The sequence below is a fragment of the Vulpes lagopus genome, chromosome 10, assembly GCF_018345385.1.
Source record: "Vulpes lagopus strain Blue_001 chromosome 10, ASM1834538v1, whole genome shotgun sequence".
In the NCBI taxonomy this organism is placed as follows: domain Eukaryota; kingdom Metazoa; phylum Chordata; class Mammalia; order Carnivora; family Canidae; genus Vulpes; species Vulpes lagopus.
In genome coordinates this window covers 69,342,380-69,355,063 of record NC_054833.1, presented here as the reverse complement: position 1 = coordinate 69,355,063, position 12,684 = coordinate 69,342,380, and the positions used below count along the sequence as shown (strand labels likewise).

The following is a 12,684-nucleotide window of genomic DNA, read 5'->3' as shown; positions in this document are numbered from 1 at the left end:
CTGGTAGTGATATAAATTGATTGGTGGGGTGGGGGTGGGGGGATGTGAAAGTTATGTCCTGAACACAATGTGTGCTGTGGCCACCTGACAGCATGGTTTCCAAAGGAAAGGAGCTTTCAGCTTAATCAGTTAAGACAATTGGAAGATTACCCGAGACCGTTTCCTGTAAAAATATTAACAGGTAATTGCCAAACCACAAGTGTTTTCAGTTTACCATATCGTAGCTTAAGATAAACACCTAAGACAGACAAATGGGAAAGGAAGTTGAAATATATAGATTAAGAAGTAATTTCTAAAGTTCAGTACCTTGCCCTTGTAGTGGTGAAATCCTATCAAGAGGATCTTGCAAGGGTTTTGCAGTTGTAGCTTGCTCCTCTCCTGTTCTCCTCATCTATCACATGTGGAGACAAACTCAGCTTTCTAAAAACAAAATAGACTTAAAGGATACAAGCATATTTGCCCAAAAGCTGATTCTCTGAATTACTAAATGCTTCAAAAGTTTTGCTTTTAGCCCCTGCCACAAGTGTTGCTCTTGTCCCCATCTTTGTATCTCTGTTGTTTTATATATGGATGACAATGTTTCTCCTTAAAGGCAATTTTCCTCCCAATCCTCTGCAAAAGCTCTTAGGTCTCATGCAGCTCAACAGACTTCCACCAGCAAGAGGAGGGGTATGGATAAACTTTTGAGAGAAAGGCCTCTAGATGCAATAAATTCATCATCTGACACTGATATCTAGGGCCAGGCTTAAATCTGACCAGGATGGATAAAAAGAAGACAGTCCCTCCATATATTTCAAGTACTAATCCTCTGTGCCTGAGGCAACTCCCTACCTCAATTTGCCTCCCAGTTTCTCCATCTCTGTATTGGGGCTGTAATACACAGAAAGTCATCACTATCAGCTCAATCCAAAGGTGCATTCATAGGTAGATAGAAAAGTTTCATCCCAATCAAACAGAAGTTGAGTAAAACAGAAGGGAGAGGTAGGTGTAAGGACTCTAAATGGATACAAAGTTGTATGATAGAGAAGAGAGAAAAAGAGGTGTGGGGGGCATGTATAACAAAGAAACTGACAAAATGAAAAGGTAATCTACAGCATGGGAGAAAATATATTCTCCAAATTATATCTGATAAAGGGTTAATATTCAAAATACATAAAGAACTCATACAACTCAACAGTAAAAACAGAAACAAAAAACCAAGCAAACAATAGGATTAAAAAATGGGCGGATCTGAATAAATATTTTTCCAAAGAAGACATACAGATGACATCCAGGTACAGGAAAAGATCTTCAATGTCGCTAATCACCAAGGAAATGCAAATCAGAACCACAATGAAGCATCACCCAACACCTGTTATAATAACTTTTTTTCTTTTTTAAAGATTTTATTTATTTGACAGGGAGAGCGAGCACAAGCAGGCAGAGTGGCAGGCAAAGGGAGAAGGAGAAGCAGCCTCCCCACTGAGCAGGGAGCCCAAAGACATGGAGCTCAACTCCAGGACCCCGGGATCATGACCCAGTCGGAAGGCAGGTGCTTAACTGACTGAGCCACCCAGGCACCCTGGAGTAACTATTACTAAAAAGACAAGAAATAAGTGTTGGTGAGGATGTGCACTGCTAGGGGTAAATGTACACTGGGAATGTAAATTGTTGCAGTCACTATGGAAAACAGTATGGAGGTTCTTTAAAAATTAAAAATAAAACTACCATATGATCCTGCAATCTCATAAGGGTATTTATCCAAAGAAAACTAAAGCACTAACTCAAAAAGATATATGGCACCCCATTTCACTGCAGCATTATTTCCAATAATCAAGATGGAAACAACCAAAGTGTCCACTGATAGATGAATGAATAAAGAAAATGTTGTATACGTACACAATGCGGGTTTTATTTAGCCCCTTCTCTTTAATAAAAGAAGGAAATCTAGCTATTTGCAAGAACACAGGATGGACTTTAAGGGTGTTACGGTAAGTAAGACAGAGAAAGACAAATACCACATAATCTCGTTTATATGCAGAATCTAAAAATAAAAACCAAAAACTAAGCTTATAGATACAGAAAATAGATTAATGGTTCCCAGAGGTGGGGGACCAGGGGCAGGAGGAAATGGGTGAAGAGAGTCAAACTTTCAGATATAAAGTAAGTAAGTCATGGGGATATAATGGATAGCATGGTGACTATAGGTAAATAACACTGTACTGCAAATTTGAAAGATCCTAAGAGAGTACATATAAAAAGTCCTCATCACAAGGGAAAAAAAAATTTCTGTAACTATGTAAGGTGGTAGATATTACCTACACTTGTGTTGATCATTTCACAGTATATACAAATGTTGAATCATTATATTGTACAACTAAAACTAACAATGTTATATGTCAGTTATATTTCAAATAAATAAAAGGAGAATAATGAAGAGGCACAGAAAGACAATAGAAATCCCTATGTGGCATATTTTTTTAAAAAAAAGGTGGTGGGGGCCGAGCGGGGCTGGGCGGGGTCGTGGCAAGGGCAGCAGGCTGCCTGGTGTCCGCGCCGCCAGGGTGCACACACTGAACCGCATCGTCGCCGTGTCCCAGGACATGGGCATCGGCAGGAACGGGGACCTGCCCTGGCCCCCGCTCAGGAATGAATTCAAGTATTTCCAAAGAATAACCACGAACTCCTCTGTGGAAGGTAAACAGAATTTGGCGATTATGGGTTGGAAGACATGGTTCTCTATTCCTGAGAAGAATCGACTTTTAAAGGACAGAATTAATATAGTTCTCAGCAGAGACCTCAAGGAACCTCCACAAGGAGCTCATTTTCTTGCCAAAAGTCTGGATGATGCTTTAAAACTTACTGAGCAACCAGAATCAGCAAATAAAGTGGACATGGATTGGATAGTGGGAGGCAGTTCTATTTATAAGGAAGCCATGAACAAACCAGGCCATCTTAGACTATTTGTGACAAGGATTATGCATGAATTTGAAAGTAACACATTTTTCCCAGAAATTGATTTGGAGAAATATAAACTTCTGCCAGAATACCCAGGTGTTCTTTCTGATGTCCAGGAGGAGAAAGGCATTAAGTACAAATTTGTAGTATATGAGAAGAAAGATTAATGTGAAGATATTTTTTTATTTATTTCAAGTTAGTTCCCCCCCGCCAAACAATTCTATCTGTATTTTAATATTAGGAAAAAAAAAACTTTTGTTGAATCTAAGTCAATGGATAATTCTAAGCAGTGTGAATTTATTAATCTTAACTAGACCATATCAGACATCATTTGTGAAACATTTCTTGCTATAACTGTGTGTTGCCCATCAAGGACCAGCACCTGCCTAGGGTAACATATCGACCAAGAGCCAAAGAGAGACAATCCCTGATAGCATGAGTTGAAACCAGGACTTACAAAGATAGGACTAGATAGATTTGTCCAAAACTCATTAATGGGTTAAAAACAGAAAAGCTAGGGCTCAAATATTAAAAGAAAATTAGATCAAAATAGGAACTTTGATTTCTCTATATCACACTTCTGAAAAAGTTCTGTTCACTCAGGAAATCAGTAAGTTGAGAACTCTAATAATTCCATAGGGACAGTAAAGAGGCAGGTAGGACACTACCTTTTTAAAGGTTAAAAAGAAATGTCCGAGACCTCTAAAAACTGTTTTAGATCTTCAGTGAGATTCCATGGGATGTTATGATGTAAGAAGAATAGGCTGTTCCTTATAAAAAAGAGTAATAACAGCACATGGCTAAAATTATAAATTAAGAAGGTGGGCAGCCCCGGTGGCGCAGCACTTTAGCGCTGCCTGCAGCCCAGGGCGTGATCCTGGAGATCTGGGATTGAGTCCCACATCGGGATCCCTACATGGAGCCTGCTTCTCCCTCTGCCTGTGTCTCTGCCTCTCTCTCTCCTGCTCTGTATCTCTCATGATTAAATAAAATAAAATCTTTTTTAAAAAAAGAAATTAAGAAGGTAATGAATTGAAAATAGATAATGCTGGAAATCAAAATTATGAAGATGGAAACCAAATTAAACTTCGCTGAATTAAAAAATGAAAATTAAAACACATTTTACCCATCATGTTAGCAAAGATGTGGATTGTTAGGTATCCAAAGAAATAGCATTTTTTTTTTGCCTTGTAAATTAACATAACCTTTTTAGAGTTTAAGTTAGCAATATCAATTAAAATTCACAATATTCTGAGTTTGGACCCAGGGCTTCCACTTCTAGAAATTAATCCTAAATAAAGAGATGGACCCAGGGCACCTTGATGACTCAGTGGTTGAACACCTGCCTTCGGCCCAGGGCATGATCCTGGAGTCCTGGGATCGAGTCCCTACATGGAGCCGGGTTCTCCCTCTGCCTATGTCTCTGCCTCTCTCTCTGTGTCTCTCATGAATAAATAAATAAAATCTTTTTATAAATAAATAAATAAATAAAAGCTGGTGGGGAGGCAAGATGGTGACATGAAATAAACAAGTCATGACATTTAGGTTTACATTATATTTAAAGCGCCCCCATTCCAAGAAGAGCATGTGCACCTGACCCCTGAACAAGATGGGGGTTAGGGACACTGACCTCCTGCATAATTAGAAATCCATGTCTAACTTCTGACTCCCCCAAAACGTAACTACTGAATTCAACTGCTGTTACCTGGAAGCCTTACATGTAACATATATGGTCAAGTCACACACACTTTGTGTATGTATTATATACCATATTCTTACAATAAACTAAAGGAAAGAAAATGTATTAAGAAAATCATAAGGAAGAGAAAATGCATTTACAGTACTATATATTTATTGAAACAGATCGGCATATAAGTGGACCCATGCAGTTCAAGGGTCAACTGTAGTTCTGACCATTAGAACGTTATGATGAACAGAGCCAGTTAAATTAACCACTTCCCCCTAAATCCAATTCCTCAAAACTGTACATAGCTATCACTTACTTTTATTAGCCCATCGAAGTTCTTCAAATTAAGTCATATGTTAAGTAAAATAAGCTTCAAGTAAAAGTGGCAAGAGTAACTTCTAGGAGTGCATGAAAATGACAGTAAGGACATCTAACAAAGCGAAGCCATCTGGATGCGAGCCACCAGTTCTAGCTCAAGTTTACCTCAGATTCTAGAATCTGAAAAGCAGATGGGGTATGTAGAAGAAATGAAAGCTGTAGCCCAAAACAAGAACAAAAGGGCCTGGAAGCAGAAAACAAATTTGCCAGGAAGAACTGCAGAAATATTTCCTGACTACAGTAGAAGGCAAGGCAGGAGGGAGTCCAGAGGGAGGGGTTGAGTGAAAGTCTGTCAGATGCCCATGCCCGGCAGTACTCCACTCCTGCTCCCCAACCCTTACAAACAAAACAGCAGAGTCAACATGATGCTGCACACCTAGGAAGGCTCTTCTCCAGAAAAGGCATATGAAATGGCCATGCAGAGTGGAGCTATGGTGGTGACACCAGCATTAAACACCTGGCATGAATGTAAGGCTCCTCAGCCTGCTTGCCCTTTTGAATGAAGCCATCCAGGAGAACCGCCCAGCTCACATGAGGACCTAACAGAAATGAGACTTGGATACCCACGAGCCCACACAAGCAACCTAAAAGACAGCCATAAATCAAATGCAGGAGAAGGAGCAGCTTGAGAGATAAAAATAAAGATGAGCAAAGTAAGCAACACTTGAGACAAGGATAATTTCTAGAACTTGGAAAAATATCTCAATTAGAATTCTCAGAAAACATTGAAGTAGCTATTACATCCACAAAAAGGAGCCATTATAAAAGAAATGAAAGACCAGAAAAAAAGAGCTCTGAAAATTATGACTGCCAAATGATTTAATAGAAGAGTAGGAAAAAACTTGGAAACTTTATCTAGAACATTGTCTGTTTGCACTGAAACAAAAGAAAAACAAACAAACAAAAAAAGGAAAAATAATGGAAATAGACCAACCCAGGCAATCCAAAACAGTAGTCTCAGAAAGAAAAACAGAAAACTACCAAAGTAATAATCATCACCTAGAATGAAAGCACACAAATCTCTGGATTGATGCCAATTAGAATTTAGTTCGGGGGGAGGGGGGACACTCACCACAGACTCAGGAAAGATTCTAAGAGTTTCCAGGGAGAAAAAAGTTCGGTTACAAATGGTCAGGTACCAAAATGACATCAGGGTTCTCACACTATGTAATAACGCCTTCAAAATATTGTGAAAGTTATTTTCATCTTTAAATCCTATCCTCAGCTAAAATATTAATTCCAAAGTTAGAATAAGGATATTTTTAAAACATAAATTCTACCCTCTCCCAGAAGAAGCCACAGAAGCCATCCTTCACATAGGGGCTAAGAACATGCCTCTGCAGGCTGTGCACCCACCATCACAGCAGCCACAGGAAGTCTTGGCTCTCAGGCTAACAATCTCGATCTTCAGACTACTCAGTGGAGGCAAGGAACAGCCCCAAAGCACTCACCTCTACCCAATGAAATTCTAGAGTGAGACCAGTACAGTGCATCTAGGACACCACCTTAGTAGGTCTCCTATCTTCCATTAACAGTGAGAGACAAGACCGAGTCCCAGACCTCCTGGCCCACATCAAAGAGTCAAGAGGTTACTTTCAATATTCTCTTCCCCGCCCCCCCCCCCGCCCCCATGTCTCCTGTCTCATTGCCAACATCAGTTGTTCACTGGGACCAACTTCACGATGCCCTTCACCAAGCCCAGGACTCCTTACTGCTGACATTTGAAGATCCACAAGCACAGCCCCCCTACCCAGCCCAACAAACTCTGGATCAGCACCATTTTGCTATTTGTGAGGCCCCCAGTGAACATCCCATTCACCTCAGCACTCCAGGGAAAACTGGGATGTCCTATGAGGACACTGCCCCCCTTAAACACTGTCAAATGGGGACTGTCTGTCTCTCCCACAGCCTTGGAATCACTTGACGTGGAGATAGAATGTGTGTCTCCATCAGCATGTCCCCTCAGTGCAACTTCCAGATCACCTTTACTAAGTAAAGCCGCCTAGCTTGGAGTCACCTATGACCCCTCATGTCATCTGCCTTCATACCTCAACTCTGTAATCCTTTGATGCAACCCAAGCCCCCAATCCACTCCTACCACCACATCTCACACTCTCTTGCCCTTCTGCTATCCTCGCCTCTTCCTCAACCTAAATCCCACAGCCAATCACACACCCTCAACTTCCTCATCCCTCACTGCTCACATCAAACCACAAGCCTACTTAAAGCCAACTCTCCCCTGGTACCTTGCCAGCACCCCTACAGCTGAATGGGTCTGGAGAAAACATCACAATCACACTAGATCCACAACACAACCCGAAGACCCCTGATGCTGTCTGACATGCCACTATTTCCCTCTCCGTTCACTCTCCCACACCCCAGGACTGTCTACACCTCCCTACTCCTCCTCTACCCTGAGTGGATGTCACGGCTCCTACTGCACTGAGAGACCCTGAGCCCTAAAAGACAAGTTGCCCAGCTTTTTACCACCACATGTACCCACACATTCTGCCTTCCTACCTGCTAACAGAGGAATTATCCATGGTCCTCCCTCTCCAGTCATTTCCTTCCACAGTACATTGGATCCCGGCTTCTCCTATTTTTGTCAAGGCATTGCTCTGCCAATTCCCTTCTTTTACAGAACCAGATTTTCCTTTTCCAGATCATTCTTATGACCACGAAAATATGCAGTAACTTCTCCCACCACCAAAGCCCCACTACATTCCGCAGCAAACTCACCATCTCGAATACTCACCCCTCATTCACTCCTGAACTCGCTCTCCTAGGCTACTGTGCCTCCTCCTTCTTTCACCAAAACCACTTGTCAGGGTTCCCAACGACCTAGCCTGTGCTAATTCCAATGGTCACTTCCTAGACCTCATTTCATTGGACACATTGGATCCCTCTCTCTTCTTTTACAGAAGTTCTTTCTGTGGCTTCTGAGACTCTGTTTTCTTCCTGGCCCCAGCCGCAGCGAATCCTTAGTCTCCACCCATCCCTGCTCTCCCAAGCAAACATGGAAGTGCCCCCAACCTGAGGCCCTGGCGCTCCTCTCCACCTATCCCACCCCTTTGATGATCCAGCCTCCTAAATCGACTTCCTGCTTCCAGACTTGCCTCCCGTCAGTCTGTTCACTCCACCGTAACCAGAGTGAACCTCTGAAGACAGAACTCTCTAACGGTTTCCACCTCTCAAAGTCCTTGCTCACCCCTTCCTGCTGTTTGAACACAGGTATGCGCCTACCTTTGCGCAGCCTGCACCTAAAATCCTCTTCCTCCCAACGTCTATGTGGTTAACCGCCTCCTTCAAGTTCTTCCTTTTTAAGATTGTATTCATCTGAGAGAGAGGGAGAGAGGGAGCGAGGGAGCCTACAAGCAAAGCAGGTGGAACAGCAGGGACAGGCGCCCCCGCCCACGGTGCGCCCCACGCTGCGCTCGCCCGCTCGCAGGCTTTGGCTGCGGGTAATCTGCTAGGATGGCCCCGCGCCTCCTGCCCCCGGGCGCGCCACCCCCCCGCGCTGGCTCAGCCCCCCACCCTCCACCTCCCGCACCGCGCCCCGGGCCATCCCACGAGGAGGGGTGAGCGGCTGGTGAGCCCCTACCCTCGGCGCCAAAGAGCGGCCTCTGCAGAGCCTGGCCCCTGCCGCAGCGCCTCTGGGAGCGGTGTTGGGCTGGCGGCGGCACCAGACCCCGAGCGGACTCTCCGGCGGCTTCGGCCTGGGGGGTGGCTGCGGCAGCGGGCTCCGGACCCTAGCCCGTTCCTCGTCCGGGAGCGGTGCCTTTGGGCCGGGAGCGGCCGAGCCCCAGCGGGAGCGGGTGAGGAGCCCGGGAGGGGCCGGGGAGGGCCTGGGCTTGAGGAGCCGCGCCTCGGGCTCAGCGCCGAGGAGGGGGACGGCGGATGGCGGGCGCGGACCTGGCTCCAGGTCGCGCCCCGGGGCAGCCCGGGTGGCTCAGCGGGTCAGCGCCGCCTGCAGCCCAGGGCCTGATCCTGGAGACCGGGGATCGAGTCCCGCGTCGGGCTCCCTGCATGGAGCCTGCTTCTCCCTCTGCCTGTGTCTCTGCCTCTCTCTCTCTCTCTCTCTCTCTCTCTCTCTCTCTCTCTCTCTGTCTCTCATGAATAAATAAATAAAATCTTAAAAAAAAAAAATCGCGCCCCGCCCCAGGGCGTCCTTCCTGGGTGTTGCCTGGGATGGGGTGGCCGTGTGGCTGAGCCCTGTTGCTCGGAGCTTTGGTCTCATTCATTTGCGATTCTTTCCGGTAACTGGGTCCTGTCGGTAGAAGGACACAGATTAAACCGGCCGGGGTCCAGAGCCGCTCCGGAGGGCACGACTGGAGTGCAGGGGCTGGAGGAGGGACTGTCTTGTTCTCTTCGGAGAGCCACTTACTGACGCTGTGTGAACAGCATTAACCCAGCCCTGGGCTGCCCACCCTGAAACCTTGGCATCCCCGAGCCACTCCGCTTAAGGAAAGGGAGGGTGGGCTTTTCGCCACGCAAATGGGTAGAAATGGACCTGTCTACCCCTCCCAGACCCGGATCGTCGTCAGCAACCGCGGCCACCTCCTGAAATAACTCAAAGGTTCTGTAATCTTTTATTTTGATTTTTCAATCTTTGCCATTCTTGTGTCTCATTTCATATGACCTCAAAACGTTTTGACGTTTACGCTACATTTTGAAGAGATTCAACTGTTTAGTGACTCTACGTTGGGCATGGATTTTGAATTTAAACTTAACTTTGCAAATCCTTGGTGTCACTCGTTGTCTCATCTATTAGAGTGGATTGTCAGTCACATTAAGCACTGACTCAGGAAAATGCAACAATAAATATAGATGCTAGGTCTTTCTGGCTTTAAAACCCTCATTACTCTCAAAACATTGGGCACAAAGCAGAACCCAACAAATTATAACTGTTTACGTATAAACAATGGTGTGTTCTACAGCTGCCATGGGTGATAGCCAATTAATGTCCACAAAACTTCCTGCTTATACACCTGGTTGCCTGAGGTTTAGCCTGGGAAATCCTTTTTTTAAAAAAAATATTTATTTGAGAGTAAGGGAGAGAGCCAGGGAACGTACATGCAAAGCAGAGGGAGCAGCAGGGGAAGAGGGAGAAGCAGGCCCCCGGTGGAGCAGGGAGTGGTGCAGGATTCATCCCAGGACACTGGGATCATGACCAAAGCCAAAGGCAGAGGCTTAACCGACTAAGCCACCCAGGTGCCCTATGCCTCCTTCAAGTCTTTGCTCATATTTTACACCTCCTTGATGAGGCCCACACTGCCGACTCCCTTCAGCTCACCCAATTATCCTCCTTAAGTTCTATTTTGTCCTAGCACTTTTCCCTTCAAATATACTATAAAACTGGTACATTTTAAAAAACTGGTACATTTTTAATGTCTTTTTGTTTAATGTCTGTTTGGCATTTCCCAATAATTAGAGAAGTACCCGGCACACAGACACTCGGTGCAAAATAAACATGGGAAAAAAATACACATGGAATGAATGAGTATTCAAAGAGTTAACATCTTTAGTGTATAGAAAGCACTTATATCCGCATATTAGCAAGAAGCAAATTCATAACAAAAATAGAAGTAGTGAATAATTCTGTAAATACTTCATTAATTCAAGCACAGGAAGCTTTAAGAATGCTGTAATACCACTATCAAGAGGTAACTACCATGTACCTTTTGGTTTATAGCCTTCCAGATTTTCTTCTAGGCATTTATGCATGTGTACAAATTTTTTTACTTCTAAACTCAAAGATTAAAAATACCCACCAAATGTTAGAGAGGGCTCAGAGAAGTAGATGTTCTCATGTACATCTTCTAGTGGGACTGTAAAGTGGTACAAATATTCTAAAGAGCAACGGGGTGATATGTCACAGTCTTTAAATATTAACTCAGCAATTTAATCCTAGGAATTTATCTGACTAGAGTAATCTGCTAGGTGTCCAAATGTATAAATAAAATTCAGTAAATTTGTAATAGCAAAATTCCAATAATCTAAAGTGCCTAACGTAGTTCAGCCATTAACATGACATATACCTACATTATAATTGAAAAATGAACATAATATACTAATTTTTAAAAGCTAGAAATAGTATATACAATTCGTCATGTGATAGCTGTCCTAGCTACCTTTGTTTTTTTTGTTTTGTTTTTTAATTTATGATAGTCACACAGAGAGAGAGAGAGGCAGAGAGAGAAGCAGGCTCCATGCACCGGGAGCCCGACATGGGATTCGATCCCGGGTCTCCAGGATCGCACCCTGGGCCAAAGGCAGGCGCCAAACCGCTGCGCCACCCAGGGATCCCTAGTATATACAATTCAATCCCATATTTGCAAAAAATTAATATATATATGTATAGGTGTTTAGAAAGCAGTCTGAAGTGGTGCCTGGGTGGTTCAGTCGGTTAAGGTCTAACTTTGGCTCAGGTCATGATCCCAGGGACCTGAGATCGAGCCCTACGTCAGGCTTGGCACTGAGCAGAGAGTCTGCTTCTTGTCCCTCTGTCCCTCCCCTGCTTCTGTTCGTGTTCTCTCTCTCTCAAATAAAATCTAAAAAAGAAAAGAAAAAAGAGAGCAATCTGGAAAACTATAAATAGTTCATCAATGACTATTCTCTTATCTTTTTAAAGATCTCATATCTAAGTACTCTCTACACCCAACGTGGGGCTCAAAACCCTGAGATTGAGAGTTGCATGCTCTATGGACTAAGCCAGCCAGGTGCCCGAAGACTCTTCTCTAGTTAGTAAGATTACAGGTTCTTCCTTATAATTCTAGGTATATTCTACTTTTTTAAAAGAGGCTTTTTATCTTGATGATAGTTGACTTTTGCCTTTGTTTCCCTTGCCTTTAGAGATATATCTAGGAAAAAGTTGCAGTGGCCAAGATCATAGAATTGCTGCCTGCATTTTCTAGTGTTTTGGTGGATTGCCATCTCTCATCAATTTTGAGTCTATTTTTGTGTACCATGGAAGAAAGTGGCCAGTGTCATTCTTTTGCATGTGGCCTCCCAATTTTGCCAACACCATTTGTTGAAGAGACCATCTTTTTTTCCATTAGATATTTTTTGCTGCTTTGCCGAAGATGAATTGACCATAGAGTTGAGGGTCCATTTCTGAGTTCTCTGTTCTGTTCCATTAATCCTTGTGTCTGTTGTGCCAGTACCATACTGTCTCGATGATCACAGCTTTGTAATACAGCTTGAAGTCTGGAATTGTGATACCCCCAGCATTGGTTTTCTTTTGCAATGTTACTTTGACTATTTGGGGTCTTTTCTATTGCCATACTAATTTTAGGATTGTTTGTTCCAGCTTTGTGAAAAAAGTTGATGGTAATTGTAGGGATTGCATTGAATCTATAGATTGCTCTAAGTAGCATAGACATTTTAACAATCTTTGTTCTCCAGTCCATGAGCACAGAATGTTTCTGCCATTTCTTTGTTTCTTCCTCAATGTCTTTCATGAGTGTTCTGTAGTTTCCTGTGTACAGGTGCTTTGCTTCTTTGGCTAGGTTTATTCCTAGGTATCTTATGGTTTGGGGTGCAATTGTAAATGGGATCAACTCTTTAATTTTCTTTCTTCTGTCTCATTGTTAGTGTATAGAAATGCAACTGATTTCTGTGCATTGATTTGCTATCCTGCCACTGTGCTGAATTCCTGTATGAATTCTAGTAATTTGGGGGTG

The 12,684-nt window shown here is 43.6% G+C and overlaps 1 protein-coding gene across 1 annotated transcript; it reads left to right on the top strand.

Annotated features, from left to right (window-relative positions):
- The first annotated feature begins 1,881 nt into the window (after nucleotides 1-1,881).
- LOC121500918 (dihydrofolate reductase-like) lies at nucleotides 1,882-3,157 on the top strand. The gene is made up of 2 exons (XM_041773017.1): nucleotides 1,882-1,970; nucleotides 2,471-3,157. Exons 1-2 carry the CDS (start codon nucleotides 1,882-1,884, stop codon nucleotides 3,102-3,104), a joined length of 723 nt encoding a protein of 240 aa, XP_041628951.1. The 3' UTR covers nucleotides 3,105-3,157.
- Nucleotides 3,158-12,684: the final 9,527 nt, after the last annotated feature.

Bases quoted from the DNA above. Each gene is read 5' to 3' on its own strand.
- LOC121500918 (XM_041773017.1), top strand. From the start codon at position 1,882: ATGCGGGTTTTATTTAGCCCCTTCTCTTTAATAAAAGAAGGAAATCTA. The intron at 1,971-2,470 runs GTAAGTAAGACA...TTTAAAAAAAAG, and splicing joins TGGACTTTAAGGGTGTTACG to GTGGTGGGGGCCGAGCGGGG.